General features: G+C 34.3%; 1 protein-coding gene across 4 annotated transcripts in view; it reads right to left on the bottom strand.

Annotated features, from left to right (window-relative positions):
• The window catches only part of PCDH15 (protocadherin related 15), a 1,016,126-nt gene that overhangs the window by 348,858 nt on the left and 640,830 nt on the right, over positions 1-26,438 (bottom strand). For all 4 annotated transcript variants that reach the window (XM_063669967.1, XM_063669968.1, XM_054435813.2 and 1 more), the window contains exon 14: positions 11,178-11,371. In XM_063669967.1, coding sequence (XP_063526037.1) covers positions 11,178-11,371 — 194 coding nt within the window. The remainder of the gene's footprint in view (positions 1-11,177; positions 11,372-26,438) is intronic.

Genomic DNA, 26,438 nt, shown 5'->3' with positions numbered 1-26,438 from the left:
GTATAGTATTTAAGTGAAATGAGATTGCTTATCCTTATTCTGAATTTCCAAAGCTGATATTTGCATTTGCCATTTTTCAATAATGGAAAAAAAAAAAAAACATTAGTTGTCTTTCTTTGGAAAGTTTGTCAAAGGACCTATCAAAACTTTGATGCTTTTGGTCGCAGTTCTGTCACTAAAATGCTAGCAATTAGACATATGGAATGAGTAACCTAACTACTTTAACACAGTGGTCAGAAGTGCTGTAAGTAGTATCTGCTAAGCTCCAAGCCACTGTGTTTTAATTTGTGACATATTAGAATAATGGGCTTTCTGTAGTATAAATATCCTATTAACTAATCCTCGTGCTGTTAAGTTACAGGTCTTTGAATCCTCAGTCTGAAGAAAGCACTGACTTCTGTTAAATTTTGAGAATTGATACCAGTCAAAACCTCATCTTCAGATACAGGAGAAGGTGACAATCAAAATGAACTGCTTTCATGAGACACAGGGCCAGAAATTAAAACTATTCGGTCCCTCTAGACCCAGGAACTATTGTGGAAACTGTAGGTGTGTGAGATGGTGAGGGACAATTTTGAGGGATAAACTCAGTTCAGAGTTTCTGTAAATTAAATTTTAATATCAAAAGCACAATGATGCAAGGTCACTGTCTGGGCCTATGTGTCAGAATAACAGGGTTTTCTTGGTGCATTGATCTGCTCTTTAATAGATAATCGTAAAAGGCTATCAGAACTTTGTGAAAATCTTATAGTCAAACTGATTAAAATTAGATAGATTTGTTTATAAGGTTTTATTAAAATTAGATTTAACATTAATATACCATACAAAGATAAAATTTTGTTTTCTCTTTTGAACAAAAATTTCATGTAAGAGGAAACGGCAGGGAAAAAACGGAGAGTGGGGGGACAGAATTTTCTAAGTTGGCCTCATGCTATCTTAAGTATTAGGTCTTATTGCTTAAGAAACAGTCTCCTGTCTATCAAAAGGTAAATGTTTTTATTATTTTGGCTAAATAAATGAATATTTTATAGTGACCTGTGATCCTATTTTGTGGTATCAAGTGTCTTAAACCTTTGATATTTGACAGAATTTCCAACAGCAAAATTTCAAGTTCTAAATTCAGTCTTTTTGACCTCAAACCAACCTTTTTGGATATTAGTTTCCCTGAAGTTCAAGAGAGACATGTAAGGCTTATTAGGCTTAGTTGTTATATTAGAATTATGCAGGAGACATTATCAAATCTGAGGTGGTGGTAAGTTTCCTTTGGGTAATATTTATATGGGTGGGTTGTTAAAATGTGTTTGAGGATTACATGAGATTCCTGTAATTCTGATATGTCTTAATATAAGTTGTCAATAATAATTATGATTATTGTTACATTGTTGTATGCCACAGAAATAACCAAATTTCTTTATCTACTGTGTCTTTAACTATGGCTGTCTTAAGACTTTTGTCATCTACAATTATTATTTTGCTTTGATCCTTCTCAAAAAGTGACTTATAATCAGCTACAGTCCAGGGGTTGCTTCTTTGGTGGAGTTCGTGAAAAGAACTTTTGAATGCAGGTTACTGATAACTTTGGAGATTGTGCCATTAGGTTAGAGAGGAAAATTCCAGGGCACTAACTGAAAGGCTGATGTGTTCATAAAGATTGTTAACCCAACATGAAGCAGAGCAATAATTGATTGCACGGACTAAACTAATGAAGGACTGAAATAATTTTTGTGGCTTTTATCTTTGGAATATTGCTGAATTTTTGCTTTGTTTTTCAGAGTCTGGATAATTTTTTAGATCTATTTATAAGCTTTAAGTTATGCTTTCAGTATATTAAGTAGAGTATACTTTTGTAAACAGAACTTGAGGCATATTTTTTCTCTGCCTATTTTCTCCAGAATTATATTCTTAGTTCATGTGTGTTTGTTTGCATACATTTAATGACAACTTGTTTTCTTGTATAATGGGACACAATTGGAGGAAGTGGTTATTTTCTTAGGGCTTTGAACTGAAATGGCCTTGGGAAAGGTTCCAGAAAAGCGAATTTAGGACCTATATAAACAATGATCCTTGTTGCACTTTGTGTGGTTAATCAGGCTAAGTATACGGGCCTGAAGCTTATTTTGCAAGTAGATTTGTCCTGCTATGACTTGTCTTTGTTGGAAGTTGGGGGCTGAAGAGAGAAATACTGTGTTTCAGAAGAAAATGATACTATTAGATTAGCCTTTGATTTCTGGGTGGCCATGAAATCACCTATAGTATGACGCTGCCCACAATGCCCCTCTTCAGCATTAAACAGCCAGAAAGATTGACAACCAGATTCCCCATGATTGAGAAATTGATAAATAGAAAGGGGGGACTGAAACCGACCAAATAGTCCCATAGATTGCTTTTTTTGATAAACTTAGAAATTGACTCTTCTGGTCTTAAGGCTTGAAACTTTTTTTTGTGAGGTTTTTTCTTTTATGTGAGTTCCTTCCTCAGGAAACCACTTGCAGCCTCTCAAAAAAGTATTAAAGAAATTAAACACACCAGATCACCATATTCAGATAATGAGATGCTACACCCCTCATTCATCATGATTGCTTTCTTGCCCCTCCCTAGTTCTTATTTTTTTACACATTGTTACATTTTTTCCCTGCTATATATACCCATAATTTTAGTTGATCGGGAGGATGGACTTGAGACTGATCTCCCATCGCCTCAGCTGCAGCACCCAATTAAAGCCTTCTTCCTTGGCAATAATTGCTGTGTCAGTGATTGGCTTTCTGTGTGGTTAGCAGCAGGACCTAGACCAAAACCTTGGTGTTTTCATAATAATCTTATAATTGAAAAAGATCCTTAAAACAATCTAATTTAACTCTCATTTTACAAAAGAGGATTTAAAAATGGAAAAGATTTGCTGACTGAATCAAGATTATAACATTAATTAGCAACAGCAGATAAACTAAAATACAAGGCTTCTGAATTCAAAATCTGCTTTCCATTTCTCCCTACATCCTACAAGAAAAAATATGTAAAATAAACTGGAGAATTTTTACTTATCTATGTGTGAATACAAAACATTTTTGGTTTGTAATAAAGGATGTTACCTTACAGGAAGCCATAAATTATTTCAAGTCTGAGGTTCAGACTATGAAATCACAATTTTAAATTATTAATACCGTGAATCAAACTTCATCTGTAACACTTATTGTAAGAATAACATAAAATATGAATAAAGAAGAGGGTTGGAAAATAGACTTAAGATACTTTAAGTTTGGAATGATATAATTATAAAAAAACAACTTTTTCATATGACAATAGTAATTAGTAGTAATGAGATAACGTTGCTGGCTTATAGAGGATTGTATTATCTTATTATTATTTTCTATTATATATGTCAATATGTGCTACAAGGTGTCTATTTGTAATTCTGCATTTCTAGCTTATTTCTAAGATGAAGGTTACAGATATTTATATTGCTTTTTCTGGTAGATTTCAGACAGAGTAATTACTGTTTTTGTTTTCCTTTGTCTTCTACCAATATTGTGCTAGAAAAGCTATATTTACAGTTCAATGTTCACAGATTCTGTTCTATTATTTTTGAAATACATATAGAAATCTACAGGAGCAAAAACTTCAAATTGAAAACCAACATAGGAGGACAGAGAAAACTTTTCAGGAGAAGTTACAGGGCAGAGTTTTAAGATACAAGATGTATTTATATATAAATACCACAGAACATTAACAGACAGAGGAAAACTCACATGTCAATTTACAGAGGATTGAAGAAAAGAAATATATGTTTTGTGGAACTAAAGAGAAGGGTGTAAGTGAAGGAGTAGCAGGAGTTAAGGTACAGAGGTGGGATTCATGGGCTATATCTGTTGATGTAAACTTTATCTTGACAATGAGACTCAGTTGGTAAAGTTTAAGCAGATTAGTGATTATAACCAAAAGTGCCAAGTCGTTCACAGTTCTTTAACACACTACTTTGTTTTGTTTCTTTTGATCTTCTTGTTTCCTCTGCTGGGATATTCCATTACCATTCTTGCCAGAGTAAAACTGCACTTGTATTTATCTACTGCTACCTGTCCAGATTTACCTGTGCCTTCATCTGAATCCCATGTGGTCAGAGATCTCATTTTACTTGTTTTATATTTCCAGTACCTCCCAAGAGACTAGTAGTTTTGGGAACTTAGTAAATGTTTATAAAAATTAATGAATAAATAAACAGCCTCATCATTTTTTACTAATGATAAACTTAGCATGTACATTTGTCACTAGTAAAATGATCTTTTAAAGAGAAAATTGTATTTTAAAAAGAATGTATAATCACAATGGGAACATAATTTTATTTCAAGGTAAATTATTTCATCTCATATTAATTAAACATAGCCTTGCATTTTATGAAAAGAATGGGAATTTAAAACGTATGTTAGCCCATGCATCAATCATTTTTATCACAATTTTATTAGAAGCTATTTGGGGAGCGAGATTTTCTCCTATTATCTAACTATCAAACAGTAGTGCTTTATTCATGTTAGGATGAAGTAAATATTTACTTAATTTAATTGGATAACTTAAGTATAAGTTAACCAATATACACGACTAAAGAATATCCCAAAATAACTTAAGTGTTTTTTAAAATCTTTTGGTTTTTATTTCTTCTGTATGCTTATCAAAGTCTCAAAAAAAAGTAAAACAAAACACTAAACTATGTACTATTCCTTCTCTCACTCTCTGAATCTTTAGCTGGTTTACTAAATTAGAATAATGCAAACATAAGTATTTCATTCATATTGGACTTATTTTGAGTCAATATTACTACATTTATGAATGAAAGCTGTCAATTTTAAAATAATAATATAGAAAACTGTCTAAATTCTGAAGGCTGCTGTCATTTTTTGATGTTATTATTTAGTTAGCTTACATGCCATGGTTGCTGGCTGGGTCGATCTGTAAAAAAAAAATCACTATATATATAAGTGTGTGTATACATATATATATAGTGTATATATATAGTGTGTGTATACATATATATAGTGTATATATATAGTGTATATATATAATGTATATATAGTGTATATATAGTGTGTATATATAATGTATATATGGTGTATATATAGTGTGTATATATATGTTTGTTCATAATCTTTAAATATAATCTTCCTTATAAAAGAAATCTGAAAGCAAAACCTCGTAACATCAATTCATTCATCAATTCAATTTGAAGGATTAATTTCTCTCCAGAAAATAGCAAATATGATTATCCTACAGTGAACATGACATTATCCCAGCAGGTAGAATGGAAGTATATGGATTTTATTCTCTGCAGGCCCCACTTGATATTTCACCAAACATTCTAAGATGAGTTTTAGTATCCAAGGCATTATCTAATGAAAATAAATGTGAAGCTAGGTCAACTAAATTTCTGATGTCACAGAAAAGACGTGTATACTCAGAATCTGAAGATGGCACTTTGTTTTCTGGTGTGGAATACAATTTTACTTAAGTAAAAAACATTTATTGTACTGATAATTATAGACAATATATTATCCAGGAAAATCAAAGATATGTCTTACAAATAGAAACTGAGCAAAAAGAGGAGTATAAGATCTCATTCATTAAATAATCAATAAAGTGATTTAAAACACTTCAAATGTAATATAATATATTGGCCACATATAGATCAGACCGGATTTATTTAGCACAACACAATCTTCGATGAAAAATACGTATATATAATACAAGTTGATGAATATTAAAAGACTTTAATAAAATCAAAATAAAAAAACAAAAGGTGACTTTGTTCTTATAAATAGCATTATTATCATTGCTATTAAACAATTATAGTTTTCCTCCAGAACAGTAACTACAAAGATTATAGATATGAAACAGTGGAGGAAAAAGCTTTAAATCTAACAATTCTGAGTTCAAGTTATGGTCCTACTACTTGTTTACTAGGGGAGTGGAAGTGGGAAAGGGGACTGCTTAGCCAAGTCAATTATCCCATTTCAGCCTCAGATTTCTGGTGTGCAAAACTAAATTATGCAAAAGTCACGATGCTATTGTTAATATTAGAAATTATGTATATAAAGGAGCTAGCAAGGTATCTGGTCCTAGTGTATGCTCAATAAGTATTATCAGTCATCTTTAATTCCTCTTCAGAATAACCTAGCACAGATGAAGCTATTATTTAAAATGTACTCAAACCTTACTTGGCTCTTATTGTAGATTCTGTAACTACTCAATGCATAAAAGTATTCTACATATTTCTTCTAAGAAGGAGCCCTTAGCTGTTTATCAGGTTCAGGCATACACAGTCCTCCCTCAGCATCCATGTGGGATTGGTTCCAGAGCCCATAAGGATACTAAAATCTGCAGATAATCAAGGCCCTGATAGAAAATGAGACAGTATTTGCATATAATCTATGTATATTCTCTCATACACTTTAAATCATCTCCAGATTACTTGTAATACATATAAAATATTAATGCTAATAGTTGTTATACTGTATTGTTTAGAGAATAATGACAAAAATAGTCTGCACATGTTCAGTACAGATGTAATGTTTTCCCCAAATATTTTCAATTGTTGCAGTTAGTTGAATCTACTGATGTGGAAGCTGTGGATATGGAGGGCCAAGTGTATGTTTGCTTTTTGGATATATTAACTTTGGCCACATCCACCTAAATGTGTCCAAAATTAAATTGATGTCCTCACCCAAGCCATGTGTACCCCTATTGACATCATCAACATGACGTCACCTTAAGCAAAACCCTGGGAAATATTTTATCTTATTTTTGACAAATCTATCTCTCTATTCTTCCTAACATACCCAGTTCAAAACATCAGCAGTATTTCCTGTAGACTCTTGTGCCTCTGCTCCCCTAAAATCTGCCTCCCACAGAGACAATCAGATGGATTTTACAAAAACATGAAGTTTTCTCACTTGAGTTTCTAGTTTAAAAGTCTTTCCAAGAATTCCTCCTATTGACTAGATAAGTAGATAAGTCTAAGTTTCTTATAAAAGAAAATTAAATTTTCTGTGGCATGGCCTTTTAATTTTCCAGCCCCACCTTGAATCAGTTTATGCCCCAGTAACACTGACTAATAATTATCTATAAACAAGAAGCTATTTCAGACCTTTGAGACTGTGCAAATAGGGTCACATACTTTTTTTTATTTGGTCAGCCTCATCCTCTTATTGTGGGATGACTTCTCGGTGCTCCTTCATTATCATAAGTCCCCCATCAATACCCCCAGAAAGCCCAGAATTTACCTTAATCTCAAAATGGCTATGCTAAACTAAATTTAATTTATATTCTTTATATACTTTACTGTATTTTGGGGGCTTTCAAATGATGGTACTGTACTTGTCTTTGTTTTCCAGAACGTAGTAAATGGTAGTATGTAATAAATGGTTTGTTGGGCTGAAAGGAAATTTTCCTATCACAGACACCTGAAGGAAATGAGGCCATTGAGAAATCTGAGAAAAAGAGCCATCCAGGCTGAGAGGAGATGAAAATCAAGTTCAAAAGCATATAGGTAGCTATGATCCTAAGAGATAGAGAGGAGACTGGTGTAACAACTGGAATGGACTAAGAAAAGCAGAGTTGAGTAGGGATGAAATGTATAAACTGTTGACATGAGGGCGTGTCCTACCTGTAGTGACAGCTGACAAATTTCACTGGGGCCTTTTGAATTTATTTTAATGATTTGCCTTTTACTCAGAGTGAGGTGTGAAAGCACTAGAGAGCTTGAGTAATGGATTGAGATGTTTTCCATGTTACCAGGATCACCCAGGCTATTGTGTTGAGAAGAGATTGAAGGGAGCACAGGAAGACTTGTAATTGGAAGAAGTTTTCAACACTCTAGACTAGAGATTGCAGTGGCTTGGACTGGAATGCTAATAACCAAAGTAGCAGCAGTTGTTGCTTTCTGAATACATTTTTAGAGTAGAACACAAAGGAGTTGCTCCAGGTTATGTGTGGAGTTGGGGAGAAAGAGGGGCACTGAGGATGACTCTAAGGGTGTTTGGTCAGAGTGACTGCAAGATGGGAGATGCCTTAAACCTCTTATTGGATATAAAGTCACCAATAAGTTTGACAGGAGTACTGTTGAAGTGAATGTCAGGCAGGTAGGAAATAAACTCTTCCAAGTGTGACTTCCAGTATGTAGATGACAATAGGATATGAGGTTAGAAAGAAGAAAATTTATTGGGAAGAGACCTATCATCTGTCGATGACAGCAAGGAGGGGTAATGGGCGTTATAATTATTTTTTGACATGAGATTCAAAGGAAAACAAACTATTAAGGAGGAGGAAATCTAGTTTAAAAATGTAAATGAGAATCTAATACTCCACCAACCGTATCTCTGTGATTAATGATGATCACACACCCTGCAAAGTTTAGTTACAGTCCTTCTGTCAAGTTTCCTACACCTGATGTAGTATTGAGTTATCTGACAAGTTTGATCTCTTAAGATTCTTGAGATTTCCTTTTTTTTTTTGAACTAATGTTAGTAAACTGTATCTTTTAGAAGAATCATCCATTTCTGTTTTCAAATTTTGCATACATTTAAGCAACGTTGTCTCTTATGAATCCTACTTTTTTTCTATTTATATGTAGTTTCCTCATTAGATTTTATTGTGTAGTTTTACTTGTTCTTTTTTTCTTGATTAGGTTAGATAGTATTTTATCCAATTAATTATGTCTTTATTTTTGTTGTGTCTTTCCAGAGAACAAAATTCAGACTCATTTATTTGTTTTATACATGTTTATAATACATTGTCTGATATTATACTGATTAATTATTTTGGGGGATTTCTTGTGTTTTTATTTGTTTCTTTTATGAAGTATTATGACAACTACACTTAATCTTGATAGGATTTCTCAAAAAGAAAAGTACAGACTAATTTTATTAAATAAAATAACAACGAGCATATAATATCAGCTTATTTCAAGAGAAAAAACATTATGTCCTAATAGAATCTATACCATGGATGCAAAATAGATCCATCTAAACCATGGATGCAAAATAGGAGCTATAGTAAGATCAGTCATTATATCATCAACTCAAGAAGAAAAGTCATTACTGTCCTCATATATGGTAGCTATTTATTTGATCTGAGAAAAGCACCATTACTATTTTAAAAAGTCAGTAAAATAGAAACAGATGAGTATATTTTTAACATATTATTAATAGTTTTTAAAACCATAGACCAATCTAATGGGGAAACACTGAGGCAGTCTCATTCAAGTCACAAACGACACAAGCATTTTTATTGGAAGTATAATAGCAAATGAAAGTAAAGAAAGAAAATGGAGGCCAGGCATCGTGGCTGATGCCAGTAATCCCAGCACTTTGGGAGGCTGAAGTGGGAGGATCAGTAGAGGCCAAGAGCTTGAGACAAGCCTGGGCAACATAGCAAAATTCTGATTCTACAAATTTGTTTTTAATTAGCTAGGATTGGTGGGTGGCCTGAACCTGTAGTCCCCACTACTAGGGAGGCTGAGGTGGGCGGATTGCATGAGCCCAGAGTTTGAGGCTTCCGTTAGCTGGGATTGTGCCACTATACTCTAGCCTGGGAGACAGAGTTAGACCTTGGCTAGGGGGAAAAAAAGTAAAAGAAAAAAAGCCTATTTACAATGAAAACAAAAGATGCAGAAATAGATCAAGTAAGAAATGTACAGAACTTACATAAAAAGAAAAACAAAAGCCTGCTAAAAAACACAAAAAAATGCATGGACATATGCAAATGCAAAATGTTCTTGGATAGAAAGATTCAACATCAAAGATATATAATATATTCCTAAGTAATTAATATATAAATCTCTTGTGTTCCTAATAAAAACACAGTTAACAACAACAACAAAAACACTGAACTAGCTTATTTAAAGTCAAAGAGAAAACTTAACAGAAGAAGAGGGAACATTTTGGAGGGAAAACAGCATTGAGGTAAGTTAGTAGCACCAGAGGATAGAGCATACTATGTAACCTTAATCATTAAAATTGTGTGGTAATAACTTATAAAATATAAATAATAGAATTGAATAGAACATTTAGATCAAAATCAAAATACATAAGAAAATATATGATATAATAAATGCAACATCTCAAATTTGTTCATCATTGGATGACTATCACAATGTATTGTGTGGGGACCACAGAGTATTTGACTGGAAAAAACTATGGCTGCATTAATACCTCCTACTGTGTACTAAGATACATCTCAAATACAATGAAGATTTAAATATACAATATGAATCCACATAAACACTAGTAGAAAATGTAGAATAATTGTAATCTGGGCTTAACATACCAATATGCAAAACTGATATACTTGCACACATTCAAACTGATGCATGTTCAGTGTTAAATATTTCTCCATTGTCAATAAAAGAGGATAAATTGAAAAGTTTATCAATAATAGACTTCTACAGTTTTATACTTATTAAGGAATATGTTTATCAATAATAGACTTCTTCCATAGTTTTATACTTATTAAGGAATACTACATAACTGTGAAAAAATAATTTGAAGGATTTATCTAGTATTTACATGGAGAGGACTCCAGGATACATTAATTGTGAATGGAAAAAAAAACCCAGCAAAGTGAAGGAATATATTAATATTTATTCATATTTTCTTGGAATGATACTGAAAATCTGGAAATAAACAATAAATTAACAAAAGGGATTTCTCAGGTGGGAGACTAGAAAGATGCAATTGTAATAGCAGGAAATCTTTTAGCTCACTGTGTGTGTGTGTGTGTGTGTGTGTGTGTGTCTGTCTGTGTGCGAGTCTGTGTGTGTATATACATATTTAAATACATATATTATTTTACATAACTATTTTAATAATTACCCATACACTCAGAAGTGACTTTGAAACCCTGAGACATTACACGCCACTGACACATCTGTTCATTTCTTTGAAGAAAAGAGCCTTTCTCTCTCTGTCTGCAGCCTTACTTTTCCGTAATAAATTTGAAATATGCCTCTGATATTGTCCTTTTCCCAAAATTTAACCAAATCAGAATATGCATGCAGTTCCTGAGAATCTGGTCTCTCTGATTTTCTGATCTAATTTAGATGTTTATAGGATAAAAGAATACTTGCCGCGCTTCTTAAATTTAATGACAGGGTTAAACGGGCCCGATGAAAAGACTGCATTGGTTCTAATATAAATTACCTTCGCTCTGCAGGAGGAGCATTATCCGCTGCTTGGACTGTGAGTGCGTAAGTCCGCCCGACTATCATTTCCACCCCCGGAGCGATGGTGATAAGCCCTGTTGTTTTATTGATGATGAAGTCTCCCTGAGCCCCAACAAGGATTTCATATGTGATCTCCCCATTTGACCCTTCGTCTGCGTCGACTGCAGTGAGCTGAAATTGAAAATCACAACATAAATCCTCTTGGGACTCAACTTTTCACCACCATGTCATTTTTTCCCCCAACAAAACAAGCTTGCTTTCAAAGAAAAAAACACAGGAAAGTTTCCTTGACATATATACTGTTTTTTTTTTGTTGTTGTTGTTGTTTGTTTTTGTTTTTTTTTTAACTGAGGCTACTGTGTCCTGTTACAATACTAAAGCAATCACAAGAATAAGAGTGATTTTGTTTTTTGTGAGAGTGATTAAGAAATAAACTTTGGATCTTGAAGGCTTATCTTTATTTTAATTTAATAAAGGGAAAAAGAGGAAAGCCCTAACAGAAAATCTAATATCCATATAGGAAATTTATTTTTTCTGTCTTGCCTCGCATTCTTGACACATAAACTCATATTAAAACAGACTGAACCTGGAAGAAATGAAATAGGCATAGTCTGTCTTTGTTACTCCCAACATTCCTTTTACTATCATTTTTCCTTCCATAATGTTCTCCTCCCTGTCTCCCAGAGACTCTCATCTTTGTGTCCTTTTTGTTTACAATTGCTCTAGGAAAGGTTCTTAACTTGCACCCCCAATTTATAAAGGACTGATAAGTCATAGAGTATTAATGTGTCAACAATCAAACAAATGCATCTCCCATTGTAAAATATCAAGGGTAACATAGCCCAAGAAATGTTTCTTTGGGGAAAGAAAATCTATTCGGAGCCCTTGAAATTAAGCATGTAAACATCTGTACAGCCAATTTACATATATCTATAATCATTTTGAAGGAACTGGTATCTAAAAGACTTTATTTGGGATATTATATGAAAAGATAACAATGATTAACTTCATCAAGCAACATTAAAGCAACAGTGATTTATTATATTAAAAGTGGTTCCTTGACTTGCTGATAAATATAAATTAAAGGGGAAAAAGGATATAAAGGGATTCTAGCAGAAATCTTATAGTAAGCATTTTACATACATCAACAGTATTTTCTGTATTCATCATACAAAAATTGAAGAATGAAAGAAAGTGGTCTCAATTTACACAGAGGGAATATAATTAAAAGTTTTCTGTGGAATAAAGAAAACACACGTAATTGTAGTAAATTAACCTACCTGTAGAAATGTTTTATTTACTTATATTTATATTTTCAATACATTACTTCTAAAAATAGTAGTTTTTATAGTTTGCAGACTCCTTTGAAAATACAGTGAAGATGCTGGTATACCTTCCTTGATCAAATGTAAACATGCACATTTACCTTGAAACTTGAATTCAATTTCAGGAACACCATATTAACTAATTTCCCATTCAAAAGTTCATGTTTAATATCCTCAATAAATGTAAACAAAGTACTTTATGCACTGTGCTGAAGGGGTTATATTATGCATATTCTATTTTTTATTATATGTCACGCTTAGAGTGATAATGTCCATAGAAGTAGCAGCAAAAAATAATTGAGAATGGAAAAGGAAATGACATTAATGCAACTAAGTCCTGAGACTGGGTATTTGGGGGTGAACAGATGTGGTTGCTGGAAGGAAAGGCATTTTATGACATGATTCTGGGACTTGTATAAGCCTGACAGACATAATCCTAAAGGCAAAGGAGAAACATTTGCAGAAACAGTCAAAATGAATGGCATATATTTATAGAGGGCTATTCAAGCCAGACAAACTAATTCTGTTTGTGTATGGATAAAATTAGAAAATTAGAGGATGGGGATAACAGAGGAGATATCCATTTTGATTATACTTAAATCACTTAAAATGTCTCAGGAAATCTTAATTAAAATTTAGCTCAAATTGGATTCAATATTACATTCTTCCTGGGACTTAAATTGGCTAAAGGAATGTAATGATAAATGGCAATGCATCAAGTTAAGAAAAGGTGTTAAGGAGTGTGCCTCAGGGATGTCAGCATTATAGCCGGTCTTATTTAACATTTTCATAAATGATGTTGGAAGGGAGGATAAGCTGGATGATAATTACATTGAGGAAGGTACCCACCTGGGAGATGCTAGAAATACCAAATAGTACTGCAAAACACAGGAGACAGAAACACCCACTAAATTGCAGAGATAGTCAACCACAGTTGAGCTAAGGTATTCAGGGAACACAATTAGCTCTGCAGAAATTATTAGGAGGTAGAAAGTTTAACAAGTAGACAAAATAAGGATTCTATGTTTAAGTTACCTAGATAACACTATTTTTCAGTCTTTTAGTACTAAATGATAAAATAATGGGTTATGAGTCAACATAATTTGTTTGCATGTATGCTAACAAAGATATTTTAAGGAAATCAATGGTAGTCCACCATCAGAAAAATAAGCTGAGACACTGATTCTGAACACCCAAATCATAATAGTGTCTTCCATGTAAGATCCTGAAAACTCAAGACCTTTTTTTTTTTTAAACCTCAATATTAGCAGGAGAATTGCTTGAACCTGAGAGGCAGAGGTTGCAGTGACCTGAGATCGTGCCACTGCACTCCAGCCTGGCAACAGAGTGAGACTCTTAAAAAAAAAAAAAAAAATCCAAAACCTCAACGATATTACACAGTAGATGTCCCCTTCTGAAGTCTATTAGATGATGTTGAATGGAGTTGTAGATGCTAATTTTGGAGCTAAGCTATGGCAAGAATTTAATTCAATTATAGTTCAATGACTCTGTGACCAGTAGATAGTATCTATGAGATGGAAATATATGAAGCTCATTTCTAATTTAGCGGGGAAATCTGCTTCCTAAATGAAAAGGGCATTTATTTACATGGGGAAGCCAATGTTTTGCTTACAAGTTTCAGATGAAAGTAAAAACAATTCTATGACTTTAAAGTGTTTATTGAAACATTGTGATATCTAAAAGGTAAGAAATTGTGAGCTATTTTTTTTTTATTTCTTTTCGATGATGTTTTGTAGTTCTATTCAGGAACTTTAGCCCTATCCTTTCATAATTCCTTCCTCTCAGTGTTTCAACATGTGCATATTCCAAATGTCCCCATTTGTATTAGTCTGTTTTCATGCTGCTAATAAAGACATACCTGAGACTGGGCAATCTACAAAGCGAAGGTTTATTGGAATTCCACGTGGGTGGGGAAGCCTCACAAGCATGGCAGAAGGTGAAAGGTGCATCTTATGTGGTAGCAGACAAGAGAAGAGAGCTTGTGCAGGGAAGCTCCCCTTTTTAAAACCATCAGATCTCCTGAGACTTACTCACTATCACAAGAACAGCAAGGAAAGACTTGCCCCAATGAGTCAATTACCTCCCACTGGGTCCTCCCACAACACGTGGGAATTCAAGATGAGATTTGAGTGGGAATACACCCAAACCATATCATTCCAACCCTGGCTCCTCCCAAATCTAATGTTCTCACATTTCAAAACCAATCATGCTTTCTCAACAGTCCTCCAAAGTCTTAACTCATTTCAGCATTAACTCAAAAGTCCACAGTCAAAAGTCCCTTCCACCTATGAGCCTGTCAAATCAAAAGCAAGTTAGTTACTTCCTACATACAATGGGGATACAGGCATTGGGTAAATACAGCCTTTCCAAATGGGAGGAATTGGCCAAAACAAAGGGGCTACAGGTCCCAAGCAAGTCCGAAATCCAGTGGGGCAGTCAAATCTTACAGCTCCAAAATGAACTCTTTTGACTTCATGTCTCACATCCAGGTCACGCTGATGTAAGAGGTGGGTTTCCATGCTCGTGGGCAGCTCTGTCCCTTTGGCTTTGCAGGGGACAGCCTCTCCCCCAACTTTGTTTATGGGTTGGCATTGAGTGTCTGCAGCTTTTGCTCGTGCACAGTACAAGCTGTAGGTGGATCTACCATTCTGGGCTCTGGAGGACAGTGGCACTCTTCTCACAGCTCCACTGGTCAGTGCCCCAGTAGGGACTCTGTGTGAGGGCTCTGACCCTGCATTTCCCTTCTGTACTGCCCTAGCAGAGGTTCTCCAGGAGGGCCCTGCCCCTCAGCAAACTTTTGTCTGGGCAACCAGGTGTTTCCATACATCCTCTGAAATCTAGGCAGAGGTTCCCAACCCTCAATTCTTGACTTCTGTGCACCTGCAGGCTCAACACCACATGGAAGCTGCTGAGGCTTGGAGCTTGCAACCTCTGAAGCCACAGCCTGAGCTCTATGTTGGACCCTTTCAGCCATGGCTGGAGTGGCTGGGAGACAGGGCACCAAGTCCCTAGGCTTCACACAGAACAGGGACCCTGGGCTTGCCCATGAAACCATTTTTTCCTCATAGGCCTCTGGGCCTGCGATGAGAGAGGCTGCTGTGAAGACCTCTGACATGCCCTGGAGATATTTTCCCCATTGTCTTGGGGATTAACATTCAGCATCTTGTTACTTATGCACATTTTTTGCAGGTGGCTTTAACTTCTCCTTAGAAAATGGGATTTTCTTTTATATTGTGTTGTCAGGCTGCAAATTTTCCAAACTTTTATGTTCTGTTTCCATTATAAAACTGAATGCACTTAACAGCACCCAAGACACCTCATGAATGTTTTGGTGCTAAGAAATTTATTCCACCAGGTATCCCAAATCATCTCTCTCAAGTTCAAAGTTCCACAGATCTCTAAGGCAGGGGCAAAATGCCACCAGTGTCTTTGCTAAAACATAACAAGATTGACCTTTGCTCGAGTTCCCAAGAAGTTCCTCATCTCCCTCTGAGACCACCTCAGGCTGAACTTTATTGTCCATATCACTATCAGCATTTTGGACAAAGCCATTTGACAAGTCTCTAGGAAGTTCCAAATTTTCCCATATCTTCCTGTCTTTTTCTAACACTCCAGACTGTTCCAACCTCTGCCTGTTACCCAGTTCTAAAATTGCTTCCACATTTTCAGGTATGTTTTCAACATCACCCCACTCTACTGTTACCAATTTATTGTATTAGTTAATTTTCACATTGCTGATATAGACATACCCGAGATTGGGCAATTTACAAAAGAAACAGGTATTGAAATTGCAGTTCTATATGGCGGGGAGGTCTCACAATCATGACAGAAGGTGGTAGCAGATAAGAGAGGAGAGCTTGTGCAGGGAAACTTCCATTTTTAAAACTATCAGATCGTGGGAGACTTATTCACTATCATGAGAACAGCAAGGGAAAATCTTGCCCCCATGATTCAATTACCTCCCACCAGATCCCTCCCACAATATGTGGGAATTCAAAATGAGATTTGGGTGGGGACACAGCCAAACCATATCACCATCAATCACCCACGCAGCCACAAAATAACCTAAGTTGCTCCTAATGTTTCCTTTTAAATTTTGGCTGCAGTTTACTACTCTCTTTAATTGCTCTTCCCTGGTTCTGATAAAAAAATACAGCTTGATATAAAAGGACAAATATAAAGAAGATTCAATTGTACATAAGCTGAACAAAAACATTCAAATTGGAGTCTCAAAAATGACACACAGAATTAAAGCCACAGTTGATATAAACCATATACAAGAATATAAATTGTAATGCAAGAGTGTAAACATGGGATTTTATATGAATAAATATATTTTTTATTAGAAGTGAATTATGGGCCGGAAGCTGTGGCTCACGCTTGTAATTCCAGCACTTTGGGAGGCCGAGGTGGGCAGATCACGAGGTCAGGAGTTCGAAATCATCCTAGCTAACACGGTGAAACCCCATCTCTACTAAAAATACAAAAAAATTAGCCAGGCATGGTGGCGGGCACATGTAGTCCCAGTTTTTTGGGAGGCTGAGGCAGGAGAATGGCGTGAACCCAGGATGTGGAGCTTTCAGTGAGCCGAGATTGTGCCACTGCACTCCAGCCTGGGTGACAGAGCGAGACTCCATCTCAAAAAAAAAAAAAAAAAAAAAGTGAATTATGGCTTAATTGATAATGCATGAATGTATTGATCATTTGATGTTTTTGCCTCTTGGGCATCCTTGGCTCTTGCTTCCAGTAAAAGACCCTTATTTTCCTTTGGGGAGCAATTAATTATTTTTGCCATCCATGTTTGGATGGAGCTGACACTTAGCTCCAGTGATAGGCATCTCATGCCTGGAAATTGTTTAGCAAAAAAACATGTCAAGTTATTCAAGTTGGTATAGTCAAGGTGATTCCTAGAACTACTGGAAAAGAGTGTTTTTTTCTTCCTGTAGGGCTAAACTGGTAAATTTATATCTGGTGTTTCTGCTGGTTTTCCAGTCTTCATTGGATGTACCTAAGACTGAGACCCATACAGAAGAAGACATGTCAAGAAATAAGCAGAAAATATTGCTCATGACATGGTTTCTGGTTATGCCTGAAACCAAATTCACCACTTTCTGATTAAAAATTACATATTTTAAATGCTAATTTATTTTGAAATTATGTCTTTCAACCATAAGAACCTTAAATATTATATAAAATGGTTTTATGGTTAACTACTCTTTTTGATTTGCTTTTTGATTATTTTTCTAGGATTATTGTGCTTTGAGATTTTGGTTTGAGATACCATGTAATCATTAATACCATAATGTAATATATAATTATTCATTACCTTAGGCAAAGATATTGCTTGAAAGTGGCAGAATTGTCCCTGTATAGAAATAATATTGAATTACTCAATAAGTAAAAAAATACAGATAAATTAACTAGTAAATGTTTCCATCAAGAGAGGACAGACTCTATTTCAGGGAAATATTTAAATGAGCATTACTTTGTTTTTTCTTCTTCATAATTTAATGGATAGAGGATTCATTCTTACACAGATATTAGCAACCTCAGCATACAATTTTTTTCGTTATTAAGATAAGAACTTTCACCTTTTAACTTAAAGGAAGCACTTTCATAGCTTCTTTAACTTAACTTTAACTTAAAGGAAGCACTTTCATAGCTTCTCTTTGATAGATATGAATTGCCAGAATCACTACTCCTGTGCTTTGGGACCATTGTTATGTAAAACAAGGGTACCACCACAAGTAATCTAATAACAGAGATAGCTTCTAAGTGACTCATGGGCAGGGAGTATAGATGTCCTGGAGATGCTGGACAAAAGGATGATTCATTCCCCCCCAGCTGGGGACAGAATAGGACACCTCAAGATTTCATCACACCACTGAAAATGGCACACAATTTAAAACTTTGTAATTGCTGATTTCTAGAATTTTCCATTTAATGTTCTCAGAGTATAGTTGACCAGAAGTAACAGAAACCATGGAAAGCAAAACTGAGGACAAGGGGAGAATACTGTAAAAATAAACATGAACTAAGATATTTACCTCACAGCATATGTAAAATTAACTCAAAATGCATCACAGACCTAAAGGTGAAAGCTACACTGTGAATACTAGGAGAAGATAATATAGGAGAAAATCTTTGTGAATTTGGTTGGCAAAGTTTCTTAAATATGACATTAAAAGTATGATACAATAAAAAATAAACTTTCTAAAAATTATAAGCTTTTTCTCTACCAAAAACATAAGAACATGATACATAAAATACAGATTATGTATTTGCAAAATATTTGCAGATCATATATCCGATAAAGGACTTGTATTTATAATTTATAGAGAATACTTACCAGTCAGTACTAAGAAAACAAACAACACAAATTTTTTAAATGAGTGAAAGATTTGAATAGATATTTCACCAAAGAAGATCAACAAATGGCTAATAAGTACATGGAAGTATCTCAAATTAATTTGTCATTAAGGAAACACAAAATCACAATGAGATACTAATAAGCATCTATATAATGGCTTTAACAAATGAACTGACAATACTATCAGAGAGGATGTAGTGGGTGGTAAAAGGGTACAAGCCACTGTTATTAAAAAGCAGTTTGACAGTTTATTTAAAAAGTATATATTTACCATGTAATCTAGCACTTTTCATACTAGGTATCTATATATGACAAACAGAAAAATAAACATATATGTGTATATATATATTTATATTTCCAAAAAGAGACTTGTATAGAATATTCACAGTCACATTAAACTGGAAACAATTGAAATGCCCATCAACTGGTAAACAGATAAGCAGAATGTGTTTTCACATGACGGATTCTATTCAGTAACTCAAAGAAACATATATATATAGCATTGATTCATGCCACAGCATAGATGAGCTACATAAACATTATGCTATTTAAGAAGCCAGGTAAAATAAAAGTAAAAGATACATATTATGGGACTCCATATTTTTTAATTCTTAGACAAGGAAAACTTCTAGAGGCAGAAATCAAAACAAGGGGTGTCTACAGCTGAAAATGGGAGTGAGTATTGACTATAAGCAGTCATGAGTAAAGTTTTGGGGTGATGGAAATTTTGGGGGTGAAAGAAATGTATAGAACTAGATTGTGGTCATTGTTGCACAACTGTCTAAATTTACTAAAACCAGCCCAACTCTTTCATGGAACTGATGTTTACTAGTTTTTGGATAAACACAGAAATTGACCCCCCCCCAACCATACCCTGTCTTGAAGCTTGAAACTTACATTTGTCTCATGGGAGTTTCTTCCTCAGGAAACTAACCCTCAACCCTCCTAGAAATCAAGGAACTGAAACTCACCAGATAACTGTATCCAGAAAATGAGATGCCAGACCTCTCATCCATGGATCATGATTCCAGTTTACCAATTCCTCTTCCTTACCCTTCCCTAATATTTGTTTTTGCACAAGTATTTTTCCCTGCTATATAAACCCATAATTTTAATCATTTGGGGAGATGGATTTGAGACTTTATCTCCTGTTCTCCTCAGCTGCAGCACCTGATTAAAGTTTTCTTCCCTGGCAATATTTGTTGTCTCAGTGATTGGCATTTTGTGAAGCAAGCAGCAGGACCTAGATGAAACCCTTGATGTTTTGGTAATATACATATATGAGGACATGTAAATTATACCTTAATAAAGTTATCAAAAATAACAAAGAAAATTCCACCCACACATCTGATCTTTTTAATGATCTTTATCCATTTTTTTCTGCTATATTATGGAATGCCACTCAGGCTACTTGTTCATGTATTGTTTCCTCATTTGACTAACTTTCTTCCTTCTTCCTACCTTCTTATGCACTTTACAAAGTTTAGGTCTTGATTATTTGTTTCTTTCTTTCTCTTTTAAACCATTGTATGTTCCTCTGCTTTCAGAGACTTTACTATCAATTCCATGAACTCCATGCTACCTTTGTAAACCTACTTCTTCCTCCTATGAATGGATAGGTATGAAAGCTCTGGCACGCAAAGAAAAGCCAGACCCGTGGAAGAAAAGCAGAATTTAATCAGCAAATCCAACTATGAAAGGCTGTCTGTGTTAAGAAAAGTAATAAGCAGAAGAGAAGGTGAAATTGTGGAATATAGAACGGAGACCACACAAACAAAGATTTCAAGATAAGCTACCTTCATATTTTCCTCTGAGAGAAAATTTTATAGCAAGAGTGTAATCTTCTTAGCAGCTCCCTTCAGATGTGGTAATGATTAATGGCCAATGCTGGAGAATTGCAGAGATTTGGCAGAAATCAAGGTACAAGATATACTTGAGAACTCTACTGGGATCATTTGGGGTTAATGTCTCCTTATGACATGCCAGAATATGAGGTAGGATTGTATCACTTGGGCCTTTTTCTGTTGGTTATATTTATCCTCATTTTACATTTGAAGCCTTGAGTTAAATTCTAACTTTGACCTTATCTGACATGCAGTGGCTGGCAGCCATAGCTTATACATGTATAGCCATGCATAAAAATGACATCACTTAAGGCATTCCTTGGTGGTTTCCTAGTATGACGGAGTCTATTTTTCTTTTTTGCCTCACCAGATGTGTTTAAGAGTGGGATGAAATATAAACAAATGTTGATGGAATCAGTATTTTAAACAAGAAGGTGAATAGTAAAGTTATATGGTGACCCCATATCACTGATGATTTGTTCCTAGAAATTCTCAAGGGCAATTATAAGGATCCTTTTGCCCACTCAGGTTGAACTTCACCTAGAAGTAGAATATGCCTAATCTACAAGCTTCTGGGAGAAACAATACTTCTGTATGCACACAATATACTTGAATCATATTCATATCATATATACTTAGAGGAAATGTATTAGTCTATTTTCACATGGCTATAAAGAACTACGTCAGACTGGGTAATTTATGAAGAAAAGAGTTTTAATTGACTCACAGTTCCACAGGCTTAACAGGAAGCATGACTGGGAGGCCTCAGGAAACTTACGATCATTACAGAAGGCAAAGGAGAAGGAAGCACCTTGTTCATATGGCAGCAGGAGAGAGAGAGAGCAAGAGGAGAAGTGCCATACACTTTTAAACCATCAGCTCTTATGAGAAGTCGCTCACTATCATGAGAATAGCATGGGAGAAATTTGTCTCCATGATCCAATTACCTCTCACTAGGCCCCTACTCCAATACTAAGGTTCACAACTCAAGATGAGATTTGGGTGGGGACACAGAGCCAAACCAAACCCAGGAACAATCCTTGAGTCACCTTAATCAACACTGGACATAAAGAACTAAGAGGGATTTGAAGTTCAATAAATTAGTTAGTTTACTGAATCAAGTAGAGATGGCTTTTAGGCAAACATATTAACCTAAATAAGCAAAGTAGGGGACATTCTTTTTCAATAACTTGGCATTACTCAGGAATGATTACTGAGTAATCAATGATTACTGAAACAACAAGTGTAATAAATTCTGATGTATTTAAATGGTTCTAGTTGGCTATACTAGAAGATCAAGTCAGGAGGGACATATCTCTGGGAACTATGGACAATCTAAACTACACCAAGATGTCATTTGTAAGTATGGGCATTATCAATCTTCTATCACAGTCATATTTCTATGAACTAGGAAACGAACTTATCTTCTTCATGGTACCTTTGGCGAAGTTTGGACAGACTAAGAATCAATGCATTGCTTTATTAAAGAAAAGTGATTGGTGTGCTGCATTCATATGCAGAAGCTTTCGCTAGTGAAAGTTTATTCCTAGGGGATGGTTTATGGTTATGCTATCAGACCAGATGCAGAACTGTCTGAGAAAGAGTATCTAATGACTACTCTGGTAATGTAAAATGTATGATATGTAGGAAAATTCTATTTTTTGTGAGGAAAGTTGAGAAAATAATATGGAAATATTAAAGTGTGTTGTGTTAAATATTTCATCTCTCTGCCTCAGATCTATCGTGTAATAAGGGATTTTTAAATTCATTTATGTAGTTAGATAAAAATGAAATTTGAGTGCATACTGATCTCTAGGACAGAAAGATTATTTGGACGGGCAACATAAAACTTACAAGCTAGGTAATCCTTATGTAGAAAGATTTGCCAGAGAAAGAATTGAATTTACATGTGTAAACTAATATACCCAGTTGAATGTCTCTATCAACACTTATAAAAAGGCAGAAGTAATAGAGGATAAGTGGAAAAAAATTGTCTTTCAAATGTTAAAGAAATATCAGAACAGTTAAGTGAATCTATCTGTGGTTGTTGATTTGCTTTGTAGAGGGAATTCCAACTTCTTACTGTATGAAATATGCTCTGGTGATAGCCAGTGTTTTAACATCTATTTTTAATGCACTAGATATTATAGAAGTTAGTGTAACAAAAATTTTAAGAAGATTCCTCAGAAATGTGTAACAAGTGGGTAACACATACTGAGTGCAGATGACTTAGAAGACATAAGACATTATATCTAAAGTTATAAGACTTCTACTATGCTATTGCCATAGAAGCTATATTGTTGCCTGCCTGGTATCCTTAATTAAAGCTAAATCAACTTGGAGCTGTGTAAGGTCTACTGGGTCTCTCCAGGTTGGCATTCAGTCTGAACCTAAGGCTGCTGCTCATTAAACTATCACTGGAAATTCACTATTCAGTGTGATTTCTGATGGAAAAATGATATAATGGGTTTGCTTTTATGTTTGTTGATTTCTTCATGTGTCAATAACATTCAGGAAGTTCTTCAACAACTCCTGCTGGCCAAGCAAATTGGGGATTGCAAATTTATTTATTTTCAGATTTATTCTCTGTGGCCTTAATGTGAACAAGTGATGCTTTAAAGCTAAAAAGCATAACAGGCTCCCAGTTTTCCCCCTTCTCTTAACCATATCCTAGAATAATCCAAGATGATGGGCACCTCAGTAGGGTAGGTGGTTGGCAAATTTATCACTTTGGCTGTATAATTTGGAAAAAGATATTGATAACATTAATAATAACATGATCATTAAATATTTATATGAATGAATAATTGTCACTGAAGATGAATCTCCCATCTATGTATTTTTCTTCCCAAAAAAAGGCCAGAAATAAAACAACAAGAAGATGACTTTAAAGCATTTCTTTTCACTGCCTATTTAAAGGGCTTGTTTCTTTTCTGCAGGAACTTCATGATCCTTTTGTAAAGGTTCATTGGTTCTAATTACTCAAACTCTGAGACTGGAAACTGGAACCTTAAGTGCTCTAATGCTATCAAATTCTCTCATGCTCAACTTACACTCTCAAAAAAAGATTTCCTCAAAGTTGGCTTCCATTAATTCCCATCTCATTAGCTTTAACCCATCGATTTAAGGACCCAGTCTTTCATACTTCTTCAAGAAATCTCATATTGTATACAATGCCAAATCTAAACTACTCTACATGCAAGGTACCCATCTTAAATTAATTTATAAATAATTGATCCATTTATTCAGACCTTAATTTGTACCAAATATCTGACTATGAAAAATGAAGAGTGGAAAAGAAACAGAAACAATAACTTCTGTCAAACAGCAGGTGCTCTACGAAAGGAGATGAGAGAAAAACCTATCTTTAATCGAAATGCTGTTATAGAAACATAAAAATACATTACAAAAGTACAGAAAAGCCTGTCATGACAAAGGGCCTGGGAGAATAAACCAACATATATTTGACTTAGTAAAAGAAAAGCAAATCTTTTAGCATTCAGTTCCTCCTCTCTCCAATGCCAGTCAAATTTGTATCTTTAATGCCTCCTGAAATTACCATGCCTTTAGCCGTATCATTTCATCTTCGACATCATATCATCTTCACCTGCCTATCTGAGCACTAAACATCTTGATAGGTTCATGAAGCTCTAACAGATCATCATCCCCACTCACTTTTGATGAATTCTCGTTAGTGCTCTTAGACTTTCTCATCAAATTTAACAATTCAATAATTGTGATGTTTTCTGATTATTTCACCGTGAAGAAGGATTATTTCTTGCAAAATATAGTCAACTCCTTGAGGATTAGGGCTGTGCCTTATTCGTTCTATGTATTTTTCAGAGCACTCAGTTTAGTACAAATCACCTAAAAATCTGTGTAGATTAAATTATAATCTAGCCAAGAAAGTAATACAACATGTAACATACATATATTAGGACTTGCACAATAGTGCTTTTGTTTGTTTGTTTGTTTGTTTCCTTTGCCAAACTGGATGAGCAAGTTTACTAGGGTTTTAAGAAATCCCTACTGCTCTATTTAAATGTTCGTTTTTTCCCCTAAGATCTCCTGTATTTGAAATATCTCAATATCCAACTATTTTTATTTTACTCAGATGACTATGCTTGGACATTATAACAAAATTTACTACCAGAGAAAGCTGAAAAGAAAATGAGCTCTTTTTTGGAAACAGTAGGTGAATAAAAGCTAAAATTGATCAAAGAAATGTTTCATTTATTGGACATATGCTAAAGAAAATAGTATAAAGTATATTGTACATTTTGTTTCTTCTAGAGCAATATCAAATTTCAAGTCAAATATCTAGTAAACCAGCAATATATAGAACCGTAAGTATGAGTGTGAATATTGTCAAAATTAAAAATAAGCAATTTACATGATTGTAAAAACAATCACATACAAATAAGCAAAAGCTTCATAAAAAATGCAAGCACCTAAGCATTAATTATTGAAACTGGACCATGAAATTGGACAACTTTCACTATGACAACCAAAAAACATGATAGAGAAATATAAAAGTAAATAATTGTGTTTACAAATGAGTTTTCTTTAAAAATATACACTGTTAAGTATATCAAGGAAAGGGGATAATGTCTGAAAAATAATATAAAATCTAAATATTCTTTTTTCAGTTATAGAAATTCAAAATGCAAGGAATTGTGATTACTATAATGCTAGCATTAGTATTTCTCCAAATTTATCAAATGGGAAAGCTCAGCCTAAACTACATAACCCCTAAGGTTTTAAGAGATACTGAAATATGTGCTAAACACTTAATAATGTTTAATTTGATGATCTAAGTCATATTTGTCATGTATTAGAAAACCAAAATATAATTTGCCTTTCTTCATTAGTAGTCTAGTAATTACTTAAGGTCATAAACTATATGTTGATAGTTTATTTCTTAAGATTTGGCACCGTGTGCAATACTTTAATGCTCTACATGATAAATGATTTTCAAATAAATGTGTTAATTATTCAACTTTGCCTCTTTAATAGCATATATGATTGACTTATGTTTTCAGTCAGTTTAGCATCCAAAGAGTCTTTTTGAAGTGATTCTTCTGAATAATCAAGTTTGGAAGTACTATGTTATCAGGATACTAATATAACTGTAGTTTAAAATATTTTACTTTGTAAAAAATTAAAAAATGAATTAACCTGAAATATAAGTAATTTCCCATGACTCATAAATAAATTCCTAATACATATTTTACCTACATCTATTAGTTCTTTTTATCCATTTTTTCATTTAACAAATATTTATTAAAGGTCAATGTGCTGGGACTGTGTAAGGTGTTAGGCATACAGTAGTGATGGAAAAAGAAGAAAAGTATGCAAAAAAATTGACAATAATTTTATTCCATTTGAGCCCATAATTAAGTGAAGGAAACAGATAGTTTAACCATATAATTATAAATTTTTAAATGTGCTGTGAAGGAGAAATCAGGATGCGCCAAGATAATAAAGGGGTAACATTAAGAAGAGGAAATCATGGAAGGCTTCTTTGAGGAAGTGGCATTTAAATTAAGATCTAAAACATGGAAAGCATATGAATAAAAGTTAACTCATCACAGTGGGAGCATCATAACAAATAAGAGAAAGATAAAATGCTAAGTGAAGAAATTGAATGCTAATCCAGTAATACAGGATACAGATTA

Source organism: Pongo pygmaeus, chromosome 8, assembly GCF_028885625.2.
Source record: "Pongo pygmaeus isolate AG05252 chromosome 8, NHGRI_mPonPyg2-v2.0_pri, whole genome shotgun sequence".
In the NCBI taxonomy this organism is placed as follows: Eukaryota; Metazoa; Chordata; class Mammalia; order Primates; family Hominidae; genus Pongo; species Pongo pygmaeus.
Note: the sequence above shows the minus strand (reverse complement) of the source record. Positions and strands in the feature narration are given on the sequence as shown.